This window comes from Lepidochelys kempii, chromosome 2 (genome assembly GCF_965140265.1).
Source record: "Lepidochelys kempii isolate rLepKem1 chromosome 2, rLepKem1.hap2, whole genome shotgun sequence".
Taxonomy (NCBI): Eukaryota; Metazoa; Chordata; order Testudines; family Cheloniidae; genus Lepidochelys; species Lepidochelys kempii.
The window spans coordinates 198,806,702-198,830,998 of NC_133257.1; the positions used below are offsets into that span (position 1 = coordinate 198,806,702).

Below are 24,297 nucleotides of genomic sequence, written 5' to 3' on the forward strand. Positions count from 1 at the left end.
TCAGACACCTACCGGTCAGTCAGTAATCAATTTGGAGTGGGAAAATTTACTGTGGGGGCTGCTGTGATCCAAGTAACCAACGCAATCACTGAGTTGCTGCTATCAAGGGTAGTGACTCTGGGAAATGTACAGGTCATAGTGGATGGCTTTGCTGCAATGGGATTCCCTAACTGTGGTGGGGCCGTAGACGAAACGCGTATCCCTATCTTGGGACCGGACCACCAAGGCAGCCAGTACGTAAACTGAGAGGGGTACTTTTCTATGGTGCTACAAGCACTGGTGGATCACAAGGGACGTTTCACCAACATCAACGTGGGATGGCCGGGAAACGTACATTACGCTCACATCTTCAGGAACTCTGGTCTGTATGAACAGTTGCAGCAAGGGACTTACTTTCCAGACCAGAAAATAACCGTTGGGGATGTTGAAAAGTGTATAGTTATCCTTGGGAACCCAGCCTGCCCCTTAATGCCATGGCTCATGAAGCCGTACACAGGCAGCCTGGACAGTAGTCAGGAGCTGTTCAACCATAGGCTGAGCAAGTGCAGAATGGTGGTAGAACGTGCATTTGGATGTTTTAAAAGCACGCTGGTGCAGTTTACTGACTCGGTTAGACCTCAGCGAAACCAATATTCCCATTGTGGAGCACACAGCAAGCAGTAATAATATCTGTGAGAGTAAGGGGGAGACATTTATGGCGGGGTGGGAAGTTGAGGCAAATCGCCTCGCTGCTGATTATGCGCAGCCAGATACCAGGGCGGTTAGAAGAGCACAGCAGGGTGTGCTGCACATCAGAGAAGCTTTGAAAACCAGGCTACGGTGTGACAGTTCTGTTTGTTTCTCCTTGATGAAAACCCGCCCCCGTGGTTCACTCTACTTCCCTGTAAGCCAACCGCTCTCCCCTCCCCCCTTCGATCACCCCTTGCAGAGGCAATAAAGTCATTGTTTCAAATTCATGCATTCTTTATTAATTTGTCACACAAATAGGGGGATAACTGGCAAGGTAGCCCAGGAGGAGTGGGGGAGGAGGGAAGGACAAGGCCACACTGCACTTCAAAACTTATTGAATGCCAGCTTTCTGTTGCTTGGGCAGTCCTCTGGGGTGGAGTAGTTGGGTGCCCGGGGGTGGGGTGGGGTGGGCTCGTTTTTGGGTGTCTGGGTGTGGAGGCTATTGAACTGGGGGAGGAGGGCCGTTGATTACACAGGGGCTGCAGTGGCAGTCTGTGCCTTTCCTGCACCTCAACCATACGCCGGAGCATATCAGTTTGATCCTGCAGTAGCTTCAGCATTGCATCCTACCTCCTTTCATCATGCTGCCGCCACCTCTCCTGTTGCTCCAGCCATCTGTCCTCACGTTCATTTTGTGCTTTCTTGGACTCTGCCATTGTCTACCTCCATGCATTCTACTGGGCTCTTTCAGTGTGGGTGGACTGCATGAGCTCATAGAACATTTCAGTGCGAGTGCGTTTTTTTCGCTTTCTTATCTGCGCTAGCCTCTGGGACGGAGATGCTAGTTGCAGCGTTGAAACGTGCAGCTGTGGGAGGAAAAAAAGGGACATTAAAATTGAAAAAGGGACATTGGCTATTTAAAAGGAGGAGCTGATTTTTTGGATTAATATGCAGCACAAACCCAACTAACCACCCCTCCCCCCCCATTCTCTGGGATGATTGCTTTACCCCTCACCCCACCGCGTGGCTGACAGTAGGGATGATTTCTTTTCTGCCACAGGCAAACAGCCCAGCAGGAATGGCCATCTCTGAATGTCCCCTGAATAAAATTCCCCTATTTCAACCAGGTGACCATGAATGATATCACTCTCCTGAGGATAACACAGAGAGATAAAAAACAGTTGTTGCTTGAATGCCAGCAAACACCGGGACTATACGCTGCCATGCTTTCTTATGCAATGATTCCAGACTACGTGCTACTGGCCTGGCGTGGTAAAGTGTCCTATCATGGAGGACGCAATAAGGCTGCCCTCCCCAGAAACCTTTTGCAAAGGCTTTGGGAGTACCTCCAGGACAGCTTCATTGAGATGTCCCTGGAGGATTTCCGCACCATTACGAGACATGTTAATAGACTTTTCCAGTAGCTGTACTGGCCGCGAATGCATCCCAAGTCTTTAGGGCAAATTAATCATTAAACACGCTTGCTTTTAAACCGTGTATTATATTTACAAAGGTACACTCACCAGAGGTGCCTTCTCCGCCTTCAAGGTCCGGAAGCCTGGGTTGGGAGGATATTGGATCCAGGGTGATCAACAGTTCCTGGCTGTCAGGGAGAACGGTTTCTCCGCTTGCCTGGTGTGCGCTATCTTCAACCTCCTCCTCATCTTCCTGTCGCCAAAATCCTCATCCCTGTTGCGTGAGACTCCCCCCTTCACCCCCCCACCGCCCCTTGCAGGAGTCCACGTACAGGGGTGGGGCACCCCCTAGAATTGTATGCAGCTTATCATAGAATGTCTGGGGCTCTGACCCTGAGGGGGCATTTGCCTCTTGGGTTTTTTGGTAGGCTTGCCTAAGCTCCTTAAGTTTCACACGGCACTGCTGCAGGTCCCTGTGATAGCCTCTGTCCTTCATGCCCTTGGAGATTTTTTTCAAATATTTTGGCATTTCGTCTTTTGGAACGGAGTTCTCATGGCACGGATTCGTCTCCCCATACAGTGATCAGATCCAGTACTTCCCGTTCGGTCATGCTGGAGCTCTTTTGCGATTCTGAGACTCCATGGTCACCTCTGCTGATGAGATCTGCACAGTCACCTGTGCTGATCAGTTTGCCACACTGGCCAAACAGGAAATGAAATTCAGAAGTTCGCGGGGTTTTTCCTGTTTACCTGGCCAGTGCATCTGAGTTGAGAGTGCTGTCCAGAGCGGTCACAATAGAGCACTGTGGGATAGCTCCTGGAGACCAGTACCGTTGAATTGCATCCACACTACCCCAAATTTGACCCGGCGATGTTGATTTAAGTGCTAATCCCCTCATCAGGGAGGAGTACAGAAATCGATTTTAAGAGCCCATTAAGTCAACAAAAATGGTTTCGTTGTATGGACAGGTGCAGGGTTAAATCGATCTAATGTTGCTAAATTCGACCTAAACTCGTAGTGTAGACCAGGGCTGTTAATAACTTTGCTTGAGTACAGCTTAAGTCCTTCAAATTAACATGAGTGCTAGTATCCAAAGAGATTTAATTATATGGGAGGAAAAAATAAATTCTAATGGAATCCTCATTAAATCGTTACCTAATGATCCGTGACCTGAATGGCACCTTAATATTGAGTGACCTATGTTTCTAGTGGTCACAATAAACTCTCTTTTTTGGATACAGTTTAGCTACTGATTGTTTTAAATCTACCATTTGTGAATTATCAATGTAATTTCATAAGTGCCCACAACTGACCTTAAAATATGTCTTGTGATGATCCTGTCTAGAAGAGACATTAGCCACGTGCTTCACATTATTTTACTCAAAGGAGTGGAACCTGAAAAGTGTTATGATTGTCTGTTGAAACGTGTGCCAAATCGTAGTGGAGCTGTTGCTTCAATAACTTCTTTATAAAGTACCTTTGGCATGTAATTGCTCGTAATATACATGACACTCTTCAGTTTGAAAACAGTTCTAGTAGAACCATGCTAATTTGCACAAAAGGGTGGCCTCTTTTCACTTCTCAAAGATGATGTGATGCCTTATTCGTGTCATGTTTGTTTTACTTGCTACTTCATAAAATTCAGTAATTTACAGTGGGTCTCCTAGGGAAGGGGAGGCGAGGCTAGTATTTTAAGTCTGACTTTAATGCCTAGCCCCCTTTACTAAACTTTGCTAACTCTAAACCAGTATCATAGAAATTTTATGGGAATAAAATAGAGTTTTCCCCCTCTGAATATGAGGCAAATACTACACAACAGTAGGGAGAAATGGGTCTTAAAAAAAAAAAAAAAAAAAAAAGAGAGCTGCTCAGTGCTTGATCTGTTTTTCCCCCTAACTTCCCTAGCTCCAGAATAGTTTGGGCTGGAAACTCCAAACTAATTCTGATTGGTTCTGATGAGAACTGGTGCCTTTGATTCGTTTGGGGGAACAGATGGCAAAGATATTCTTTATTGTATTAAGGTCTGCAGCTGTGTTACAATGAGTGCTTTAGCTGGCTTGCAACTTGGAGAAGAACCAGACCTGTCAGTCACTGACAGAAGTGAAATGGACAATTTCCTGAAATTATCTGCAGCTTTATCTGTCTGCACAGTGGCAGGTGTGCCCAATCAGACTTCTGTGCAGAGGTTTTTTGAGGAAAATTCCAACCTTTTTATTTCAAATTTCTGGTGAACAATTTGGCTCAGTAATGTGACTGATTCTCCCTGGGGCTTCCTAGGGCTACGTTTGCCTTTTGGGGAGACTTTCCTGGTTCTCTGCTTTTCTTCTGATGTGTTTGCAGCAGCTTAGGGAAAGAGCTAGGCCAAGAAAGCCTTAGCCCAGTCAACACAAGGTTGCTCCTTCTGTCCCCACACACCACTCAAAGAGGCAGGCAGGTTTGGAATAGCTGACTTCAGGGGCAAGCAGTTCCCCTTCTCCCATGTATGTGAACAGAATAACATCAGAGGGGCAGCTAGCCAGATGGAAAATCACATCTAAGTGCCCAGACTGTACCTCAGCAGCCACTGACAGTGGAGGTCTACTGCGTCTTCCCCTCTGGATGTGATGGAAGGCACTGGACACAACAAAGAAGCTAAAATCAGCACAGCTCATCTTCATGGAGTGCATCATGGTGGATTAATGCAGAAAAGACTAAGCCAAAGATCTGTGCTGATTTGTCTCGGTGCATGCACTTGCTAAAAAAAAGGAAATTCTTCCTCTGCAGGCAAGCAAGTCCAGCTGTCTGAATTACAGTTAGGGGATCAAGTAATATATAATTAAGGTCCTACTTGAATTGCGGGATGATTGTCAAAAAATTGTGTCTGAGTTGCAGGCAAGCCAGGAAAATAGCAGAAAAGTAATAATGGACTTTATTATTTGCGGTAATAAAGTCCATTATTACTTTTCTGTGATTTTCTGCTCTCGGCCGCCTGGGGCTGAGAGAGGGTGCCTGGCATTGGGGGGGTGCCTGGCGTTGGGGGGGCTCCTGCTGTCAGCTGCCCGGAGCTTAGAGTGGGGTCGTGGGGGTTCTTGTTCTCAGCCCTGTTACAGCTGGGGCTCCTACTGTCAGCCCCAAGCATGGCAGGGCTTCTGCTGTCAAAATTGCAGTGGAAACCTAATATTGCAGAATCTGCAATATCACAAGTTAAGTAGGGCCTTATATATAATATTAAAAACAAAACAGAAGACAGACTTATTCAGGTAGAGTACTGAGAAAGTATGCTTAGCACCTCTGTGGCTGGTCTAACTATAGCTATTTATCCTTCCCCATCTTCCCTGGGAAGATATCGTAGACTAATAGGAATTTCCTGCCATACCTCAAAGACTAGGGAGGCTGTTACTCTGGTTGCCGTGGTAGGTAGCTATGCTGTAATATCCAGATTGTTTCCATCTGTTGCTATGCCTTACCACCAGCTCACTCTCCTCCCTGCCACAGCTCACCAAGGAATAACACGAGGGAGGGCAGCCCAGATGTAAAACAACAAGAGGCAGAGAGAGAGATCGATCGATCTTTTTGGCCCATTATTTAATTATTTCTAGGCCCTTAACATCTATTTTATACGGCCCCATTCTGCACTGGTTCAGATTCAACCTGATGTCACTACCAACAGTAAACACTGCCATCTTTGGTGTTTCTAATGAAGCATATTGTTTCTCTGAAAGTGGCCTCCTTACTGTATAGGAGTTTTCATTTCAGCTCCCTTCCCTGAGTGTAAACACTGTCTAGTGACATCAGAATAACATCAACAAAAATAAAAAACTTTGATGTGCTCCACATGCTTTCACAAGCTCTTCTTCTTTGGCTATCCCTCAGTGCGAGGATAATGTTTGCCAAGGGGGTTCATTGGTGGGTTTTTAAGTGGCTGAGGAGCCCAATTCATGCCCTGCAGATTTTCCTACAGAAGTGACAGGTGTAACCTTGGAGGAGACATAGGTGTTGGCATGGAGGAGAGGCTTTCGTGGACTAAAGACCCTAAGAACCACATTGTCTGGAGCTTTAATACTCCTGGTAGTGTCCACCTTGGTGAGGAGGTCTGAGGGTAGGCTCGACTAACTGTGGTCTAAACTTCACAAGACCCCAACTGTTGATCAGGTGCATATAGAGGACCTTTTAGTATTCTGCAGCTGTGAAGGCAGATGAGGGCTGCAGCACAGCCACTGGGTCAGGGTTTTCCTCCTGTCAAGTCTTGTGTGGTCACAACCTGCATACCGCTTTCCCCATGTTAAAAGATTTCATGCACAGGCCTCTGCCAAAGGGCTTCACAGGCAGTGCTAACGTGGGTGGTTACTGTTGCAAGTATTCTCTCTCTCAACCTAAACAAATCTTAGAGCTGAAATACTTCTCCCTAAAAAAGATAATGGGACACATCTGTTTCATGCACTCCTTTGTCTTGAGATAAGATGCTCAGGCAGCTCAGTTCCCAGCTCCCTTCATGCTGAAACTTTATTGAAGGTTGAGGCTATTCATGGATCACTGGAAAAGTAGATTTACAATCCTGGCTCTTACCAGATACTGTACAAAGAAATACAGATCACACGGCAAGTTGAAGTCCTGCAAGTACAAGAGAGAATACTGCTATGGCTACACTACAGAGTTTACAGCAGCACAGCTGTACTGATGCAGCTGTACTGTTGCACTGCTGCTAGTACAGACGCTCTAAGCTGACCGGAGAGAGCTCTCCTGTCTACTCCAGCCCCTCCGAGTGGTAGCTATGTTGGCAGGAGCTCTTCCAGTGACATAGTGCTGTCCACATCAGCGCTTAGGTCGGTGGAACTCACGTCGCTCTAGTGGGGTGGCTTATACGCACCCCTGAGCAACATAACTTATACTGACCTAAGCTGTAGTGTGTACATTGCCTGAGGAATAGCTTGAATATATCAGGTGGTGTGGTGAGGTCAGTAGTGGTCTTCAGGTGCCTCAGTGCAATCTACATGACTCCCACCCAGTGTTGTCTGGAGTTAGACCCCAGTTTTGGAGCAAATGACTACCTGCATCTTGAGTTAAAATGAGGTCACCGGACATCGCCTGGAGTGGTACTTTATGGAGCTGTGCAAGAATCACAGGCACAGTTTTATCCCACTTCTAATCTCAAACAGCCCAGGAAAATGCCAGGATATCATTACCACTTGATCTGACAAATGCTTCCAGGGTCTTTTCCAGGATCATGGTAGTATTAATATTGACTTCAAGGAAAAAGGAAATGGATGCCCTGCTGATCAGGGCTCTGCAGAAAGCTGAAAAATACAGTGTGAGACAGTTTCTGGAGTGTGGTGTATTCCTGACAAACACAAACAGGGCACCTGCGAAGTAAACCATGGATGTATGCTGAGGATGACCCCTATTAGGCATAAGATCTTATCTCATAAGAATATTAACAAAAGATGAAGATAGTCATAAAGGGAACAAGTGATGTCACAGAAACGAAAGTACAGTTCTCAGTGAAGCCTGTTGGGGGGGAATGCTGATCTCATTGTCTTTTCTCCCAGCATCCCACTGGACCCAGACCTGTGCAGGAAGGACACCCTCATTCCCCCACTAGTGGGGCTGAGGTGGTGCCTGGTTCCCTTCCCTCATGGGACCTTTGGGGGAAAACAGCAGATAGGAGCCAGCCACAGACTCCAGCTGGGAGTAGCATCTGCAGAAGCAGCCAAAGCAGGAAACTTTAGACATTTCAGAGAACTTTCTATAGTTTTTGACTGGATTTTCTCTGCCCTGTGCTGATTAGCTGTTCGCAACCCCCCCCCCCAATCTCTTCACCTCAGGTTCACTCCAGACCTGCCATTCCTTTCTTCTCCCCTTCCCTGACCTCTGTGTCACCCTTCCCTAACCTTTTTCTTGCCATTTAGCTTATCGCCTCCTAAGTAACACCCTCTCCCCCTGAAAAAAAATTATAGAACTAACAGGACATTTGCTTCCATCACAATATTTACTCTGCTTGTGTGTTAATACCCCTTCCCTCCCCTATGTCTGCCTTGTCTATATTGAGTGTAAGCTTTTCAGGATAGGGACTGTCTCTGTTCATACTGTGCCTAGCACAATGGGGACCCATTCTTGGTTGTCCCTTAGGCACTACCGTAATAAACATGACTGATAATAATTATTAAGAATTCATATGAAACCCACCCAGTAACTCCTTTCCAGTAATTATTCCCTCCCAATAATTATCTCCTTCACACCTCACCCTATCACATCGGTTTGCAGAGGTCCTTTTGTCTATTCTTCGCTTTCTTAGCTGGTGAATGCAGAGAAGCAAATTTTTGAAGGGATCCTCTCATTAGTGAACAATCCTTATGTCAGATGCTAACTGAAGGTAATGGAGAGGGCTCATTCAGTTCCCGATTGATTTCAGGGAATAGGTACCAGAAAGAAAACCGTACCTGTTGGTGGAATTTATTGAGATCTGGGAGTACTCTATGGGTAAGGCTTGTTCTGGTCATGACAGTCAATATCTTTGATGGTGTTTCCATGAGGAAGAACATGATCAGCTCACTCCAGGGGGAAAGTCAGCTTCTCCTATTCTGGGCAGAGCCAAGTTTCTTATCTCTCTGCAGTGCCCATCAAGGGAAAGATGAACACCCAGGCTTACATGGCATATTGCATTAAGCAGAATGGAATCTGTACACACATGTATCTTCATTCTTGGTGAGTCAGTTTGATGAATTGGTGATTGACCTCTTTGCATTTGAAAAAGCAATAAAGTGCCCTATGGCTTCTCCCTGAATGATCTCCTACAAACTTGGGTAATGAGAGAGACAAGGTGGGTGTGCAGCTTGAAAGCTTTTTTTGTCTCCACCAACAGAAGTTGGTTCGTTTAAAGATAACTACCTCACCCACCTTGTCTCTCTCATAACCTGGGACTGACCTGGCTACAACACTACTGCAGACTTGGATAATGTCACTTCTGTGTGTCTTCCAACCTCTTTCACTGCTTCCCAGGACCATGCCAGCAATAGAAATCAGAGCACCAGTCGAAGTCAACAAAAAAACATTCTACTGGGTGAAGCAAAGTCCATGGTTTAACTACCATATTAAACAACTGAACCATAGCCTTGCATTCCTCCAAGAGGATATATGAAGAAGTCCAAATAAAAGATCAAATCTTTGTACTATAGTGTTCTCAGAATGTTCAAGAAATTTTGTACAAAGCGCAACATTAAATACTCCTTGATGGTATCATTTCTAATTCCAACCCCATAGGAATTGAGTGCACATCCTTGGATTTTCATTCTCGTCCTGTAGGTTGCTACCCAATTGAACCCTTGTGGCAGGTGTCAGTGTATTTTCCATTAATTGAAATAGACTTCCTGATAATTACTTTCTTCAGTATGGTGAATTTTGAAGCTGGGAGCTTTCTCTAATGACACGTCATATTGTATTTCTGATTCAGACATGAAGTCCTCATAACTATCATAGCATTTATTCCTAAAGCAAATCCTTCCCTCTGTGAAATGTCAAAATCCAATCTGTAGAAGCACTGACAGTCTCAGAGGAGAGAAGTCATGTGTCCTGTAATGAGATCTGCTAGGTGGCCATGTGGCTGCCAGGATTTACAGTACTCAGAATCTACATATTGATCACTCAGTCTTTATCCATGACAGGTTTTGTTCAATAGATGTCTTCTCCATACGTCTGTGCCCAGGGGAAGATAAAATGAAGGTCATATAATTTACTTAATTTTGGGTGCCCCTTTTTTAAAAGTGATCCTGCTTCTCACCTTGAAGGATCACTGCTGTAAAAACCTCATTGTAATGGATCTTTGGACCCCAGGACAACAAAGAATTGGGAAAATCAGTCCCTTAATGCCTGCTTAAAAGACTAATTGGTGATATTCTGTTCTGTATACGTTTGTTATATCAGATAGTATCTGAGTGCCGTCTAGTTGTGCATTAAGCAACATGACTACATGTCTTGTCTTATGTTGTGTGTTCTTTCATCCTCAGAGGGAGAGGGGAGTAAAGTGTCTTGGTTTGGTAAGGTGTTTAATATACTGATGCCACGTGTTTGTATTACCAAAAGGAAGGTCAAAGAAATGTGCCTTCACTTGGAGCAGAATGGTGAGATTTGTGATAGTCCTTAGTTCCTAGGGGAGTTCATTCCAAAGTCTTGTACCACCCCAGAGAAGATTCTGTGTCCTGCACAGATATGAGAGAAGACTAGCTATAGTCCCTTTATAGACCTAAAGTCTACAAAACCTCAGTTAAGGCCTTGTATCTAGCCATTCATTGCACTTATGCTTCCTGAGTGATTGTGGCCTAGGTAGAAGCTTAGGAAAAAGTACAGAAGAAAGGGCCAGAAAAGCCAACTCTCTCCTCCCACTCCCCCCGTTAGTTAGTTAGTTTTTAGTTTAGAAGTACGTTATGCAGTACAACTAGATTCTTTAAGAGAGAAATTTTGTGATTTAATCCTTTAACAACAAGCAGTGTAGCTTCCAAAACAAATCTGATTTCCTTATTGAAGAGTGACCATTGGTTTCTTGGGGAACAATTGGATGCAGCATTGAAAGATGTTGACGGGTCTTTTAGTACTGCCTGACGTGAATAAAGAAAAAACAGCATTGCAACATCTTTTCACTTGAAGTATAATAGAAGGAGGCATCTAGGGAAAAGCAGATATGAAAATAGATTTTTCTAGAATTACATAGCAATTACTTTTCTAGAAGCAATGGCTTGGATGGATTCATAGACTATCCAAGGAAAATTGATGTTAGCCTGTCGGAGACACAGGCCTTTGGAAATGGAATTTCTTCACGCTTTGGCAGGATGGATTTGATTTAAATCACTAGTCAGGAAGACTCGATTTAATCATGGATTTCTACATTAAAAGTGAATTCTTGTTGGTTGTTATACCCTTAATACATATTCTTCACAATTCAGAGACAGATGTAGGTTTCATTTTTAGAAGTTACACACTATACATTTTAAAAGTGATTTATTTTGAAAGCTTTTCAGATTAGTTTTACAGCTATATCAGAAAATGAATGATTGCTTGGTTATTTCATTTAGCAAAGGTAATTGAAGCAGATATTTATGAAGTCATTGGAAGGTGAACTATCTGCAATTCAACAGGTTAATCATTAATATTTGGAGGATTTTCTTGCCATGCTGTATTCGGAGGAGAACATCACCAGACAGACATTTAAATTGTTTTATTTAACTAAAACAATGTTTATGTATTCTGGATTTTTTTCTTCAGCAAACGTAATATTTTAACAAAACAAGCATATGAATTTTTGAATGTAGTTAAACATTCAGGTTTTTTAAAATCAGGTTTGTTTTTGTTAAAATTGTTTTTAACTAAAATAGTTAATGAATTTTTTTTTTTAAATAAAAATTAAATTGACTGTCAGCCAGGTCAACATGAGAAACTTAAAATATTGGCTTCTGTAGCTAACTCAGTAGTCTTCACCTTCATTTTCCTGTTTGTTCATAATCTGGAAAAGAAAAACAAGCTTTCCTGCTTTTTCAGGTCCCAAACAATTTCTCAGTTTGGAATGAATTCGTCCAAAGGAAGAAAATATTCTTTCTACACTGACAGAAGAATCGACTGCTGTTAAAAGTGAGATTATCACTTCAACAGTCTCTGAATCCAAGTGCTTAAGTGCCTTCCACCAGTTCAGTGGTGTGACTTTCTTTAAATCATCATCAGCAAACATTTTTTGAATGGTTCACACTTAGCCCTGAAGTTTATTATAGTTGGCATTATGGAGGGATGATTGCTGAATGTCCATGTCATAGCCAACTCCTCTTCTTCAGCAGTTAAGATTTGACCCTGTTACCAAGTATTGGGAATATTTGCAAGAAAATGAGCTGGAGATCGTGCTTGTCCCATTTGGTTTTTTAATGCATGTAATTTAACTCTTTCATTGCATATTTCTCTTTTTAAGATCTCAAGTCAGTTCCTTCCAGATTTCAACAGCGTCAGCAATAAAATGCATCCGATGAAGTGAGCTATAGCTAACAAAAGCTTATGCTCAAATAAATTTGTTAGTCTCTAAGGTGCTACAAGTACTCCTTTTCTTTTAGCAGTAAAACAGCTATTTCCCTGCATTTTGTTCAAGGCTACAGAAATAGGCTTCAGGATACTCAGCATGTGTTCAACATTTCTCTTAAGCCCAATGTTGAGAACTTTGGCTGTGACAGTGCCATCTGTTTTTTCAAGATTTTGTTCACAAACTCATCAGATTAGGCCAGTTCTTGATATAGTGCTCAAAACAGTCCACTACTGAGTTCCATTGCACGTCTTGTGGGGGAGTTAGCTTGGTTCCTCCCACTTTTTTCAGAGCAGCTGCTGCAAAGTGGCTGTTAGGGAAGTATTTTGTAATTTCAACAACATTAGCCTTTATTTCTGGAACACTGAAGTCTTTGTCTAGGAGGTGCATCAAATGAGCACCGCAACTATATGTTGTTAGCTTGGGACTCTCTTCTAAATATTTTTTCTCATCTTGGATACATTTGCAGCATTGTCGGTGACAAGTTGCGTACTAGAGATCTGAATTTTTTTTCACAGTTTGTTATAGCATTTACTGTTACCTCTTGTAAGTATTCTGTTGTGTGTGCATTTCCTGATGTATCAGTTGTTTCTGTAAGGAAGTCATTCACTTCTTCTGTTGTCGCACAAGCTTATACAACAAGATCATTGTGGACATTGCTCCACCCATCAAGACTCAGGTTAACAATTTTAACTGCTAGACCTTTTGCACACTGCTTAATTCTCTTTCATACACTCTATCCAGCAATTTGCCTGCGACATCTACTCTGTTGGGTGGACTGTATCCTGGTCTTAATAACTGAAACATGTAAATCAAGTGTGGATTCTCAATCAGACAGGAGAGTTTGTTGCATAAACAAACTGGGCAATTTTTTCATCAATTACCTCTTTTTGTAATCTGCTGGTTCTTACTACAAACTGATCTGTGGTTGTTTCTGGATGATGGAGATTTTTCTTTCTTTTTGCTACAGGTGATATACTGTGGCTATGTGATATACATGATATGACTGAAACACTATCATTGGCAGATAACTCTGAAATTATAGAAAATGAAGGTGCTCTCGAAGGAGAGTCTTCAGAATCCTGTATGTTGAGGATGGATTCTCCTAAACAAAATAAGTCAATGCAGTTATTTAATTATTATTACCATACTGCTCATTTAGTATTGCTCATTGCATTCACTGTCACTCGGTACTACTTTAAAGGTGAAATTGTAAAAGGAAGATCTGCCTATTTCAGCTATTTATTTTTTATCACAACTGCATCTAAAGTGATAGTACCAAAGAGTAACAACTATATTTTTTTTGCTCAAACATGAGAATTCAAGAATAGTCCAGAAGGAAGACAGGCAGTCCTTAAGAAAGAAGTATGAAATAAAAAAGTTTACCAACCAGAAGATCCTACATGTTCAGACATGTTCTTTTCATCATCTTCAATGCAGCTTCTTCCTGAGAAGGAACACTTCTCATGATGTTGTTTCATTTGGGCAACCAGGCCTTGCATTTCTTTGTTGCACTGTTTGCAATTTGCACACATCCCTGTCTTACCCCCCCAGGTAGAGGAACTTCATTAAAATATTCCCAAACTGGGTCTCTTTTACGGCCTGCTGCCATTATAGATTTTCCCTTCTAATGAGAGAATGGTATGGTAGATCTCAAGTCAGTGAAGGCTACACACTCAGAAAGACCTCAAGACTTCTAGAATATGCTGCTCAAACAGTTTCATTTTTGCCTGTCACTTCCTTCTCACATTTATTTCCAGACTTCTTCTCCTTGTCCAGATCTATTCCGCCCCCAACAATCTTCTGTTCATTGAACTTTTTGAAACTTTGTATTTTTAGAGAGAGGTAAGGGATTGACTCTGTGTACACAAATTTGCAGAGGGACAATAGGGTTGGGGTCTGTTACTTCTCACCTCTATTTATTTATTTATTTAAAACATTTTTGCTGTTAGCAAGCATGTTATCTCTGGAGACACAAATCCACAGTTTGAGAACTGCAAAACTAAGCATCTCTGATGGTCTTTTCTAGACTGAGCACTGAGTTCCATTGCGTAGATAGGAAGATTAACCTAAATAATCTATACAGAAGCCCCTGAAACCCCATAATATTGGGTCCCTAATCCATGAATTGTTGGAATTCATTTACAAAACTTCTTTTAAACATTACATGAATATATTGTCTCATACTATATAATTTATAATCACTATTCCATGATGAGATATGTTTGATCTTTAATTAAGATAGGTTTTTTTCCTCAAAAAGCATTTTATAAAAAAGTCTGATTTAAATAAAAAAAATCCAATTTGCTAAAAAAAAAAATTGATTTTTATCCTCCCTGCACTTTGGCCCAACTCAGGAAGGACGGTGCAAATTTAAGCATCCCCTGAAGTTAGTCCAGTCCCCACAGTAAACTAGCTTACTTTAATTTAGGGTCCGTCTACATGGGAAGGTTATGGTGGTACAAGATAAGGTGTGAATTTAAACCAATATAGTTATATTGTTATAATTCACCATCTTGACAATCTTATTTCAGTATGTGTATCTTTTTGGAGGAGGGTGGGAGGGGATAATCATCTCTTTTTGGAAGGGATTTAAGATGATCCAAAAAAACCATTTTTGTTCTGGAATAAGAGCATTCACACAGGAAGTTATGCCGATATAGCTACAATGGATTCTGTTTATTAGCAACCTCTTGCTTTCCAGCAAAAAGTTGCTATTATCTGTAAATTGCCAATAAGTGGAAGGTTAGTTGGAGCTGCAGCTTGGGAAGTGCTGGGACATGCCTTTTCTGACTGCATCTCTACAAAGTGCCAGGCGACCATTGTTCAGCATGTTCCAGCACTTCCTTCTCTGGCTTCAGCCCAGCAAACCTGCCTGTAGGACTGAAGTAAGAGAAGGAAGGACTGTGACATGCAGAACCTGGGCTCCTGATGCAAGGGCAGGACATAGCCTGGAGAGCACAGGGAAAGGTACTGTGCAGCTCTGTGGGTCCCCAGGATCCCCATTCCCCATGGAAAGTCCTGGTGTCTGGGCTACAGCCCCCCTCACCATTGCTGCGCAGGCCACAGCCTCCCCTCCCTTCCTGCAGCCCCAGGACTCCGGCAAGGGCTCCCTTGTTGGGCACAGATACGCGCACCCCAGCCTGTTACCTTCTGTGTCAGCAGTGGGTCCCCAACCTGAGGAGGTTGCTGCAGCCAGGGAAAGAGGTGCTGGAAAGTACTGATCCCGCCCCAGTGCCAGGGCAGGATATAGGTTGGAGAGCACAGGGTGAAGTACTGTGCAGCCCTAGTGTTTCCTTCCCTAGCTGCAGCCCTGCAAACCTGCACTTTCCAAAAAAAAGGTGTTAGTAAGCAGCGTGCCTGTTGCCAATATCAGAATCCCATGAACAGTAAAGTCAATGGGATGGGATCAGTTCCTGGCAAATGTTGCTATTAAGTGACAATTGTTAATATTGGGATAACGATTAAGCAGAATCTACTGTTTATAGGTTTAACTATGCCAATACAATGGGTAATAGTTTCTCATATAGACAAGCCCTTATGCTGATTGGCAAGAGTCTCAAGGTCCCAGTCCTGCAGCCAAAGATCACTGGAACATAAAGGAGTGCCAGCTCTGGCCTCTGAGGGCATATCTATGCTCGAAATACTACAGCAGCAGAGCTACAGTAGTGCTGCTGGAACACTTCAGTATAGGCACTACCTACACCACCTTTAGAAATCACATCTCTTTTGTTGGGCTGTGTAACAGAGTGTGGCAGGGCCCCCTTGGCTTCTGCCTCTGTTAGGCTCATAAAGTCACCCTGGGTTTTGTAACCACTGGTGCACTTTATTCTCAGGCTTGTTCCCACCACCATTTCACCACATACAAATAACCCTTCACTATCAGCAGGAACGAGGGAGAGCTACCTCCCTGCTTCTATTCCTTGCCTTTCCCCTTTAGTCCTGCTCTTCCTTGGTTTCCTTCCCCTGAGACTTTTATGCAGCCCCAAGCTAATTAGGTAGCAGCTGTTTCTGCCTCCCCAGTTAGGGCTAGGTTACCTCCAGCCCACTCTAATTTATTCTCCTAACGAGGAGCAGGTGTGATGGAGGGCTGAAACTGCAACCCTTTTCCCAGCACCCTGTCACAGGCTATTATAGGGTATGTCCATAAAGTATTAAGTAATTGATGTAGTCAAATACAGAGTCTTATTGGGTACTGTGATTCAGCACTTAAGGTCCTGCTGCTGGGTTTTACTGGGATCACTTTAAACTGGTTCTCCATAAAGCTAGCTGAACGAGCCAACTGGGAATTCCTTTGACATAGGAGGATTCCCTGGATGGCATAGAGATAGCAGAATACCTGCATGCCACCCTCTTTCACTGCCTTTGGCTTGGGGGCATGGCTGGAGAGCCATTGTATTTGACTCTTTGGGTTTAGGATAGTTGAGTGTAAGTTAGAGCAGCTGTTGGGCTGCGTTATTTTATAGCTCATGTGGCTGCAGAATCATGGGTGGGAAAGGGCACAAAGATAGTGTAGTCTCACCTGGTCTGTCCTCCCATAGCTGCACTGAGTTTAGAATCGGAGCCCAGGTGTCTGTATTGGCAAACCGGTTAGAGAGAAATGTGTTTGCTTCCTTTTATGTAAACTTCCTTTCTGGAATCACCCACAGTCCTACTCCGTTCTTTCTTCCTTCCCTTCCCTTTTCAGAAAACATGTTGTTGGCCCTGTTGGTTTATTGATACTTTTAATATTTATATCAACAGTTGCTTCTAAATCAGTGAATTGGCTGTGAGAGAGGACTGTTTCATATACAGGAGAATGTTGCCAGAATTATGTCTCCTATTAACTTCTCTGCCAGTCAGGCAAATGTGTAATATGGCCCCAGATATCTTTTTGGATGATTCCAATTAAAATAATCCTTATGTACAAATAAGGATAAACACCATACAATATCTGTGTCTGATCATTCACTAGATTTGTCTTGGCTGACTCAGAGAGGTGCTTCACTAAAGCTGCTGCTCTAAAAGGATTTAACCTCTCCTTTGGAGTTTATGTTGTGGGAAGGAAATGTTTAGCTTTAACCAGGGGTTGGTCTTTGGTAGATGCCCTTAATTAGCACATTACTGGAAGACTTGGCCATACTTCTCTTCCTCCCACTCCCTCCCAGTACTGTGAATCGTTCAAGTTACAACTATGATTTGATTGTCCTCTCCTTATGCCAACGGATTGGAGGTTGTGTCTGTTTTCTGTCATCGGAGCCTCACCACCTATTTTACTGCTGACAGTCCTGCATCCAGCTTAGCTTCTTCGTAAACCCAATGTAAACCAGGGTTGAATCCAGCCTTAATTACTCAGTGAGCTAAACAGGATGTGTAAATTATGTTTGGTGTGCTTTAAGGCCTAAATTCCAGAAGGCATTCCTGTTCAGGACAGCACTTTTACCTGTTCTGAAGCCCCGCTGAAATTGATCAGGGCCTAACAGTCCACACCAAAATTTAAAGGAATACATGTATTGATCTGGTTGGAAAACCATTCCCAGAGAGTAGTTATCAGTGGTTTACAGTCATGCTGGAAGGACATAACGAGTGGGGTCCTTCAGGGATCAGTTCTGGGTCCGGTTCTGTTCAATATCTTCATCAATGATTTAGATAATAGCATAGTACACTTATAAAGTTGGCAGATGATACCAATCTGGGAGCAGTTGTAAGTGCTTTGGAGGATTAAAATTCAAAATGATCTGGACAAACTGGAGAAATGGTCTGAAGTAAATAAGATGAAATTCAGTAAGGACAAATGGAAAATACTCCATCTAGGAAAGAACAATCAGTTGCACACATACAAATGGGAAATGACTGCCTAGGAAGGAGTACTGCAGAAAGGGATCTGGGGGTCATATGGACCACAAGCTAAATATGAGTCAACAGTGTAATGCTGTTGCAAAAACAGCGAACATCATTCTGGGATGTATTAGCAGGAGTGTTGTAAGCAAGACATGAGAAGTAATTCTTCTGCTCTACTCTGCGCTGATTAGGTCTCAACTGGAGTATTGTGTCCAGTTCTGGGCACATCATATTAGGAAGTATGTGGACAATTGGAGAGAGTCCAGAGAAGAGTGACAAAAATGATTGAAGGTCTAGAAAATATGACCTGTGAGGGAAGATTGAAAAAATTGGGTTTGTTTAGTCTGGAAAAGAGAAGACTGAGAGGGGACATTATAATAGTTTTCAAGTACGTAAAAGGTTGTTACAAGGAGGAGGGAGAAGAATTGTTCTTCTTTAACTCTGAGGATAGGACAAGAAGCAATGGGCTTAAATTGCAGCCAGGGAGGTTTAGGTTGGACATCACGAAAAACTTCCTAGCTGTCAGGGTGGTTAAGCACTGGAATAAATTGCCTAGGGAGGTTGTGGAATCTCCATCATGGGAGATTTTTAAGAGCAGGTTAGACAAACACCTGTCAGGAATGGTTTAGATCAGGGTGGGCAAACTTTTTGGCCTGAGGACCACATCGGGGTGCGAAACTGTATGGAGGGATGGGTAGGGAAGGCTGTTCCCCCCCACCCCCCACCAAACAGCCTGGCCCCCCGCTCCCTATTTGCCCCCTCCCACTTCCCTCCCCTTACTGCCCACCATCTAACCCCCTCCGCTCCTTTTCCCCTGACTGCCCCCTCCTGGGACCCCATGCTGCAAACCAGCTCCCCTCCCCCGGGACTCCCACGCCCTATCCAACCCCCTCCGTTCCCCGACCCCTGTCGCTCCAGAACCTCCGCCCCATCCAGCCGCCCCCTGTCCCCTGACTGCCCCCTGGGACCGCCTACCGAATGTATTTACCACTGCGCATGCCCCACTGCCACCCCTTTACCATGCTGCTCAGAGCGGCAGGAGCTCGTAGCCTCACTGCCTGTGCAGCAGCATGGCTGCAGGGGAGGGGGAACAGCCTCCCAGGCCAGGAGCTCAGGAGCCAGGCAGGACGGTCCCACGGGCCGTAGTTTGCCCACCTCTGGTTTAGATAATACTTTGTCCTGCCTTGAGTGCAGGGGACTGGACTAGGTGACTTTTCAAGGTCCCTTCCAGTCCTGTGATTCTATGATTTTCATTGTTTAGAGTAGTGTTAGTTGAATGAGTTCAGAGTTAATACATTTAAACATACAATTGAAATTCAGTGTCCTTATCTCACAAACAGAAAGAAGCCTAATTTAAAGTATTCCTTTTGTAAATGCTGTTTTATCTTAATATATCACACGACGAGTATGTTGAAAGACGTATAAAAGCTGTGGGAATTAGAATGCAAACCATCTAGAAATATGCTGAATTATTTCTGTAACCAGTGTTCAGAGTTCAAGAATTGAATTTGAAATGAATCTCTAAATTAATTTAAACTGCAGTCAAGATTTGGTTACAGCTTTAGAGAGTTATAAAGATGAATTGTTAGCTTTATGAACTAGATTGTTAGTAATATGCCTCATTCTCTTTTTTAGACTCTATTTGATAATCAGAACAATGCTTCAAAAAAAGAAGAGTCAGAAAACATTAGTAAAAATGATAGTTCAAAGAAGATGTCAGTTGAGAGAGTTTATCAGAAAAAGACTCAACTTGAGCATATCCTCCTCCGTCCTGATACGTACATTGGATCAGTGGAACCTTTAACTCAGGTGAGTTTTTCTATTAAATTTACAGTTTTCCTGGTGTTCTGTCATTTCAATGATGAAATTACTGTTGTGGCTGTTTTATTCCAGAATATCATGTTGAAAGCTTTTATAGTTTGTTCATGCGTGCGTTGAAATAGGTCAGGAGAAGCATTTTTTAGCAACATTTTGAAACAACATATGCTCAAATCTAGTATACTGATAGTCTTTATTTATTTATGTTGTTGTCTTCTTTGGGTGCCTACTATTTCATATTCAATACTTGATGAGTTTACCTGCCTCATTTTTAGATAGAGAATAGACAGAAGACTCCTCATGGGATATATCTATATATGTGTAACATTGTTTAAAGAACTCAAGACATCAGCAAGAGGAGTGTGTGTGTGTGTGTATATATATATATATGTATGTATTGGCTAGCAGACGCCTCTTACTGATGTCTTGAGTTCTTTAAACAATGTTGCACACCCTAGGATCCTGCCAGGAAGCAGGAAGCTATGGAGGTTCATCATGAAGCTCTCCTGAGCTCAGCTGTGATTTCCCCTTTTAAAAAAACTCTTTAATTTTTGCCAAATGTTTCGGTTTCTCTCTCCCCTAGCATAGCAGCAGCAGTCTGGTTGGGAGAAGGACTTTACTGAAATAGGGCGCAAAGCTGGGGAGATGGATAGAAGCAGCAACTTTATTCTATCATTGTGGGTTGCAGCAGTAGGGGATTTAAAGGGCCATTGTTTTGCTCTCATAACTTGAGCAGCAGAGCTAGCAGCTCTCGCCGCAGCAGACAACCACATAGTTTGGGGAGAATTTCAGCATTTGTGGGGCATCTCTTGGTATTTGGACACCATTGGAATCCAGGCTCCGCCGCCACAGATCCTACCCTGAGTGGCCAGCTTCAACCTTCACTACACGGGGGATAAAATGTACCAATTGGAACCCCTGAAACGACTCTGGTGGTTCATTCCTTTTGCTTCAAGTGCCCAGGGAGGGCCTTAACATTAATATCTACATGTTCACTATCACATTCAAAACGGATACATTCTGAGAAGAACACAAGGAAGGTGTACAGACAGGAACTCCTCCAACCAGCTCTGAAATTTAAAGTGATTCACTATCTAAACATGCTGCTGATTTTGGAGGAGGATCAGTTCTCCATTTTCCTACTGGGGAAACACCCCCACCCTAATGGTCCCGATTTGTGACAAATTTCTCAGCAGTTATCTTTAAAAAGTTAAACTGCATAGCTTTACATGGTCTAGAATTATTTATTCCTCCTTGAAGAGTTCCAAAAATCAAAGGAGCATAGCGTAGCTGCTACAGGGTCTAAAATTAAGAAACATATGAAGCTCTACAAAGTTAAGAGGTGCAGCCCCTCTTTCCCGAGGGCTCTAAGGAGGCATCATAAGCTATTGTCTCTGCTCTCCTGTGAGGATGAGGAGACTTTCAGCTTCCTCTCAAAGCACTCTCATTTGGACGGATCCAGAACTCTATTCATCCATGGTGAAGTGGAAAAGGTGGTGAAACTCATTCATTCACACTGAAAAAAGATCTCAGTAGTTAGGATGAGATACAAATAGGTGTCAGATCTGTCTCATCCTTGAGTCTCTAGAGCAGCAGTTCTCAAACTGTGGGTTGGGACCCCAAAGTGGGTCACAACCCCATTTTAATGGTGTTGCCAGGGCTGGCTTAGACTTGATAGGGCTCGGGGCCCAAGCCCAAGGGCTTCAGCCCTGGACGGCAGGGCTCAGGTTCCAGGCCCCCTGCCTGGGGCTGAAGTCCTTGGGCTTTGGCTTTGCCCCTAGCCTGGGGAGGTGGGACTTTGGCTCTGCTTTTCCACCCCAGGGTGGTGGGGCTTGGGCAGGCTAAGGCTTTGCCGCCGCCGCGCTCCCCCCCCCCCGGGTTGTGCAGTAATGTTTGTTGTCAGAAGCGGGTTGCGGTGCAATGAAGTTTGAGAACCCCTGCTCTAGAGAAAACTGTGGACACACAATGATTAAACTCAGAAGGAGCAGCATTAACAGGGCTGCCATTAAATTATACTAGGTACAGCAAGACAAGTCATACAAGTTCTTTTTGGCATCTCAAATTTGTTATGTAATATTTATTCATATTATGGTAGCCAGTTCCTTTTTAAAATGGTTTTTCTGAAATCTAACACCGAATTATCCAAAGGTGCTAATAGAATTACAGCTCACACAACCAGGTTGACGTCTACTTGGTGATCAGAGAGATTTCATGTTTTTATTAATTATTTGTAGCACAGTAATGCTTAAAGGCCCCACTCAGATCTGGCCCTATTTTACAAACACATAGTAAGAGACTACCCCTGTTGTGGAGACCTTACAATCTAAATAGACAAGATGGACAAGTGGCAGGACAAAGGGATGGAACATAAAAGCAGAGTCACTGTTGGTAAAGGTCATGTTAATTACTTTTTTGTTTTGGTTTTTAATGGGTAATTAGGATGAATAAATAGCAAGGGAATAGACAAGACAGAGGAAAGGGGAAAAAAGACATTGAGTGGGGGAGAGGAAGGAAGGCTGTAGAAAGGCCTGGAGAATGGGATTGAGCCCAGTAGCTGGAAGATTGTGAGGGACTGGGTAAGAGGATGTTAGAATAACATCCTAATTCTAAACTGAAGAGAGCAGTCTGGTGATATCACAAGAGTCTGGGGAATGTGAGGGCAGGCTCCTGCCATGGGAGTCTTTGTTCCCAGTAGATGCTGCTATACTTTCTCCAAGCTCAAAGGCCTGGAGCTAGGGCTGTATAGGGCCTGATGCCCCAGGAAGATTTCCCTCCCGCCCGCTTCCCCCCCCCAAAAAACAAAAACAGCCAACCAAACAGTATCGTCTAGAGGGTTCAGGAGGAGTCCAGTTGGATTTTGCCTCTGCCACCAGTGTTACTGCCAAGATACTGCTGGGAGAGTGTCTTTTGCTCCCTGGGCTGGTGCTTTACTTTTCAAAGTGCATGTCATGGGATAAGAGGGGCCCTGAGAAGCCACACTCTTCTCCTAATCTAGACAAGCATTGTATGAAGATATATAAAACTGCCATATGTTTCAATACTGATTCTTTTGTCAGGTACTAATAAATAAATAAATAAATCCTTCCCTGTCGACAAAAAAATCCTTCCCTTCTCCTTTGGAAGAAGAGTCCTGTCAACCTATGGGTGTGGGGGAGGTAGAGCAGAATCTGCCTCAGCAGTTCAGTTCCTTCTGCAGAACTACTCAAAAGTACAGTATATTGTTATCTCAGAGTTGTTTTCTTCTCCCTGAGATCTTTACCACTATTTATAACTTGCAAAAGAATTTTCAAACATGAAAACAGGAGAGAGAGAGGGAGCATTTGTCTCACCCGCTATATCTCTTTTCTTCTAGTTTCTGAGTCTGACAATCCTGAATGTTAAGTGTAATGTGTGGAATAGATATCCCTAGATAGTTCTACATCTTTTATGCTTGCCTGTCCTGCAGATACTTGTGTATATTTATGTATGTGTATCAGTACATACAATATAAATGGTTGTATACCTATGTATATATTCCATTTGAATCTCTACAGATACAAGTGAATTAATTCCATGTTTAACACACTTATCAATATTTTACAGCTTTGGGAATAATGTCACATGGGGTTTCTTATAGCAGATGTGACTTAACCTGAGCCAGATTGATTGGTTTGTGTCTACCTGTTAGCTGCATGGAAAAGTAAAACTCACAATAATATTGTTAAACCTGAAAACTAGGAAAGAAATTAAGCAAGATAAGTTTTTCACTTACTCTGTGCTGTGCATTTCTGAGAGCTCAAAACCAGCAGATCGTCCATTTGTAGTAAAAACGTTTTTTGTGGAAAGTGCAACTGAGACAGATAATTGTGGCATAAGTTCAAACCAAGGGAATGGGAAATGAGTCTGATTAAGAAAAGTTGTTTTCTTATTTACTATTCCTAAATATTTACATAGCTTTTATCCATGTAGTATCTGAACAATGTTATTTGGGCAGTGGTGCAACTTAGAGCAGAAATTTGGCCTCCTTCTCTTTCAGCTTGATTTTGTATTTGTGATTGAATAGTACATACACCAATATAGGAGGAGGCATTTATAAGTCCCCAATGGAACTTAGGGGCTTGTTACCAAAGCTAGATTTATAGCTAGCTAGCTAGGAAAAGTGTTATGTTAAGTGTGATGTAAAGACAAAAATGTTGTGCATCTGTGCAAGATTATCAGATTCAGAGTGTGTGTGTTGGTATTTTTAGTATATCCAGCTGCTGAAATGTAACCTATTATGATTTGTTATTTATCCTGCTAAGGTAAAATTTGTACACAATACTATTTCTGACCATGGATTTGACTATGAACCCAGGGAAAGTGAGAAGTTATTGCATGCCACCTTTGTATCTTCTGAATTCTGGGCTGCTCTAGAGGTTGAAATGGTCCTCATTATACATTAGAACAGCCTGCACTATATTTCCTATCGGCTGTACTGCCTCTGTATGCTTCCAGAGTGGCATGCAGAGGCCAGAGAGGTATACAGAATCTGTCCCCATAACTGAATTTGAAGTAACTGTAAAGTAAAT

At 43.0% G+C, this 24,297-nt stretch overlaps 1 protein-coding gene across 6 annotated transcripts in view; it reads left to right on the forward strand.

Annotated features, from left to right (window-relative positions):
• The window catches only part of TOP2B (DNA topoisomerase II beta), a 129,484-nt gene that overhangs the window by 20,453 nt on the left and 84,734 nt on the right, over positions 1-24,297 (forward strand). For all 6 annotated transcript variants that reach the window (XM_073333463.1, XM_073333460.1, XM_073333458.1 and 3 more), the window contains one exon: positions 19,568-19,741. In XM_073333463.1, the coding sequence (XP_073189564.1) occupies positions 19,646-19,741 (96 nt within the window). In that variant the 5' untranslated portion in view covers positions 19,568-19,645. The remainder of the gene's footprint in view (positions 1-19,567; positions 19,742-24,297) is intronic.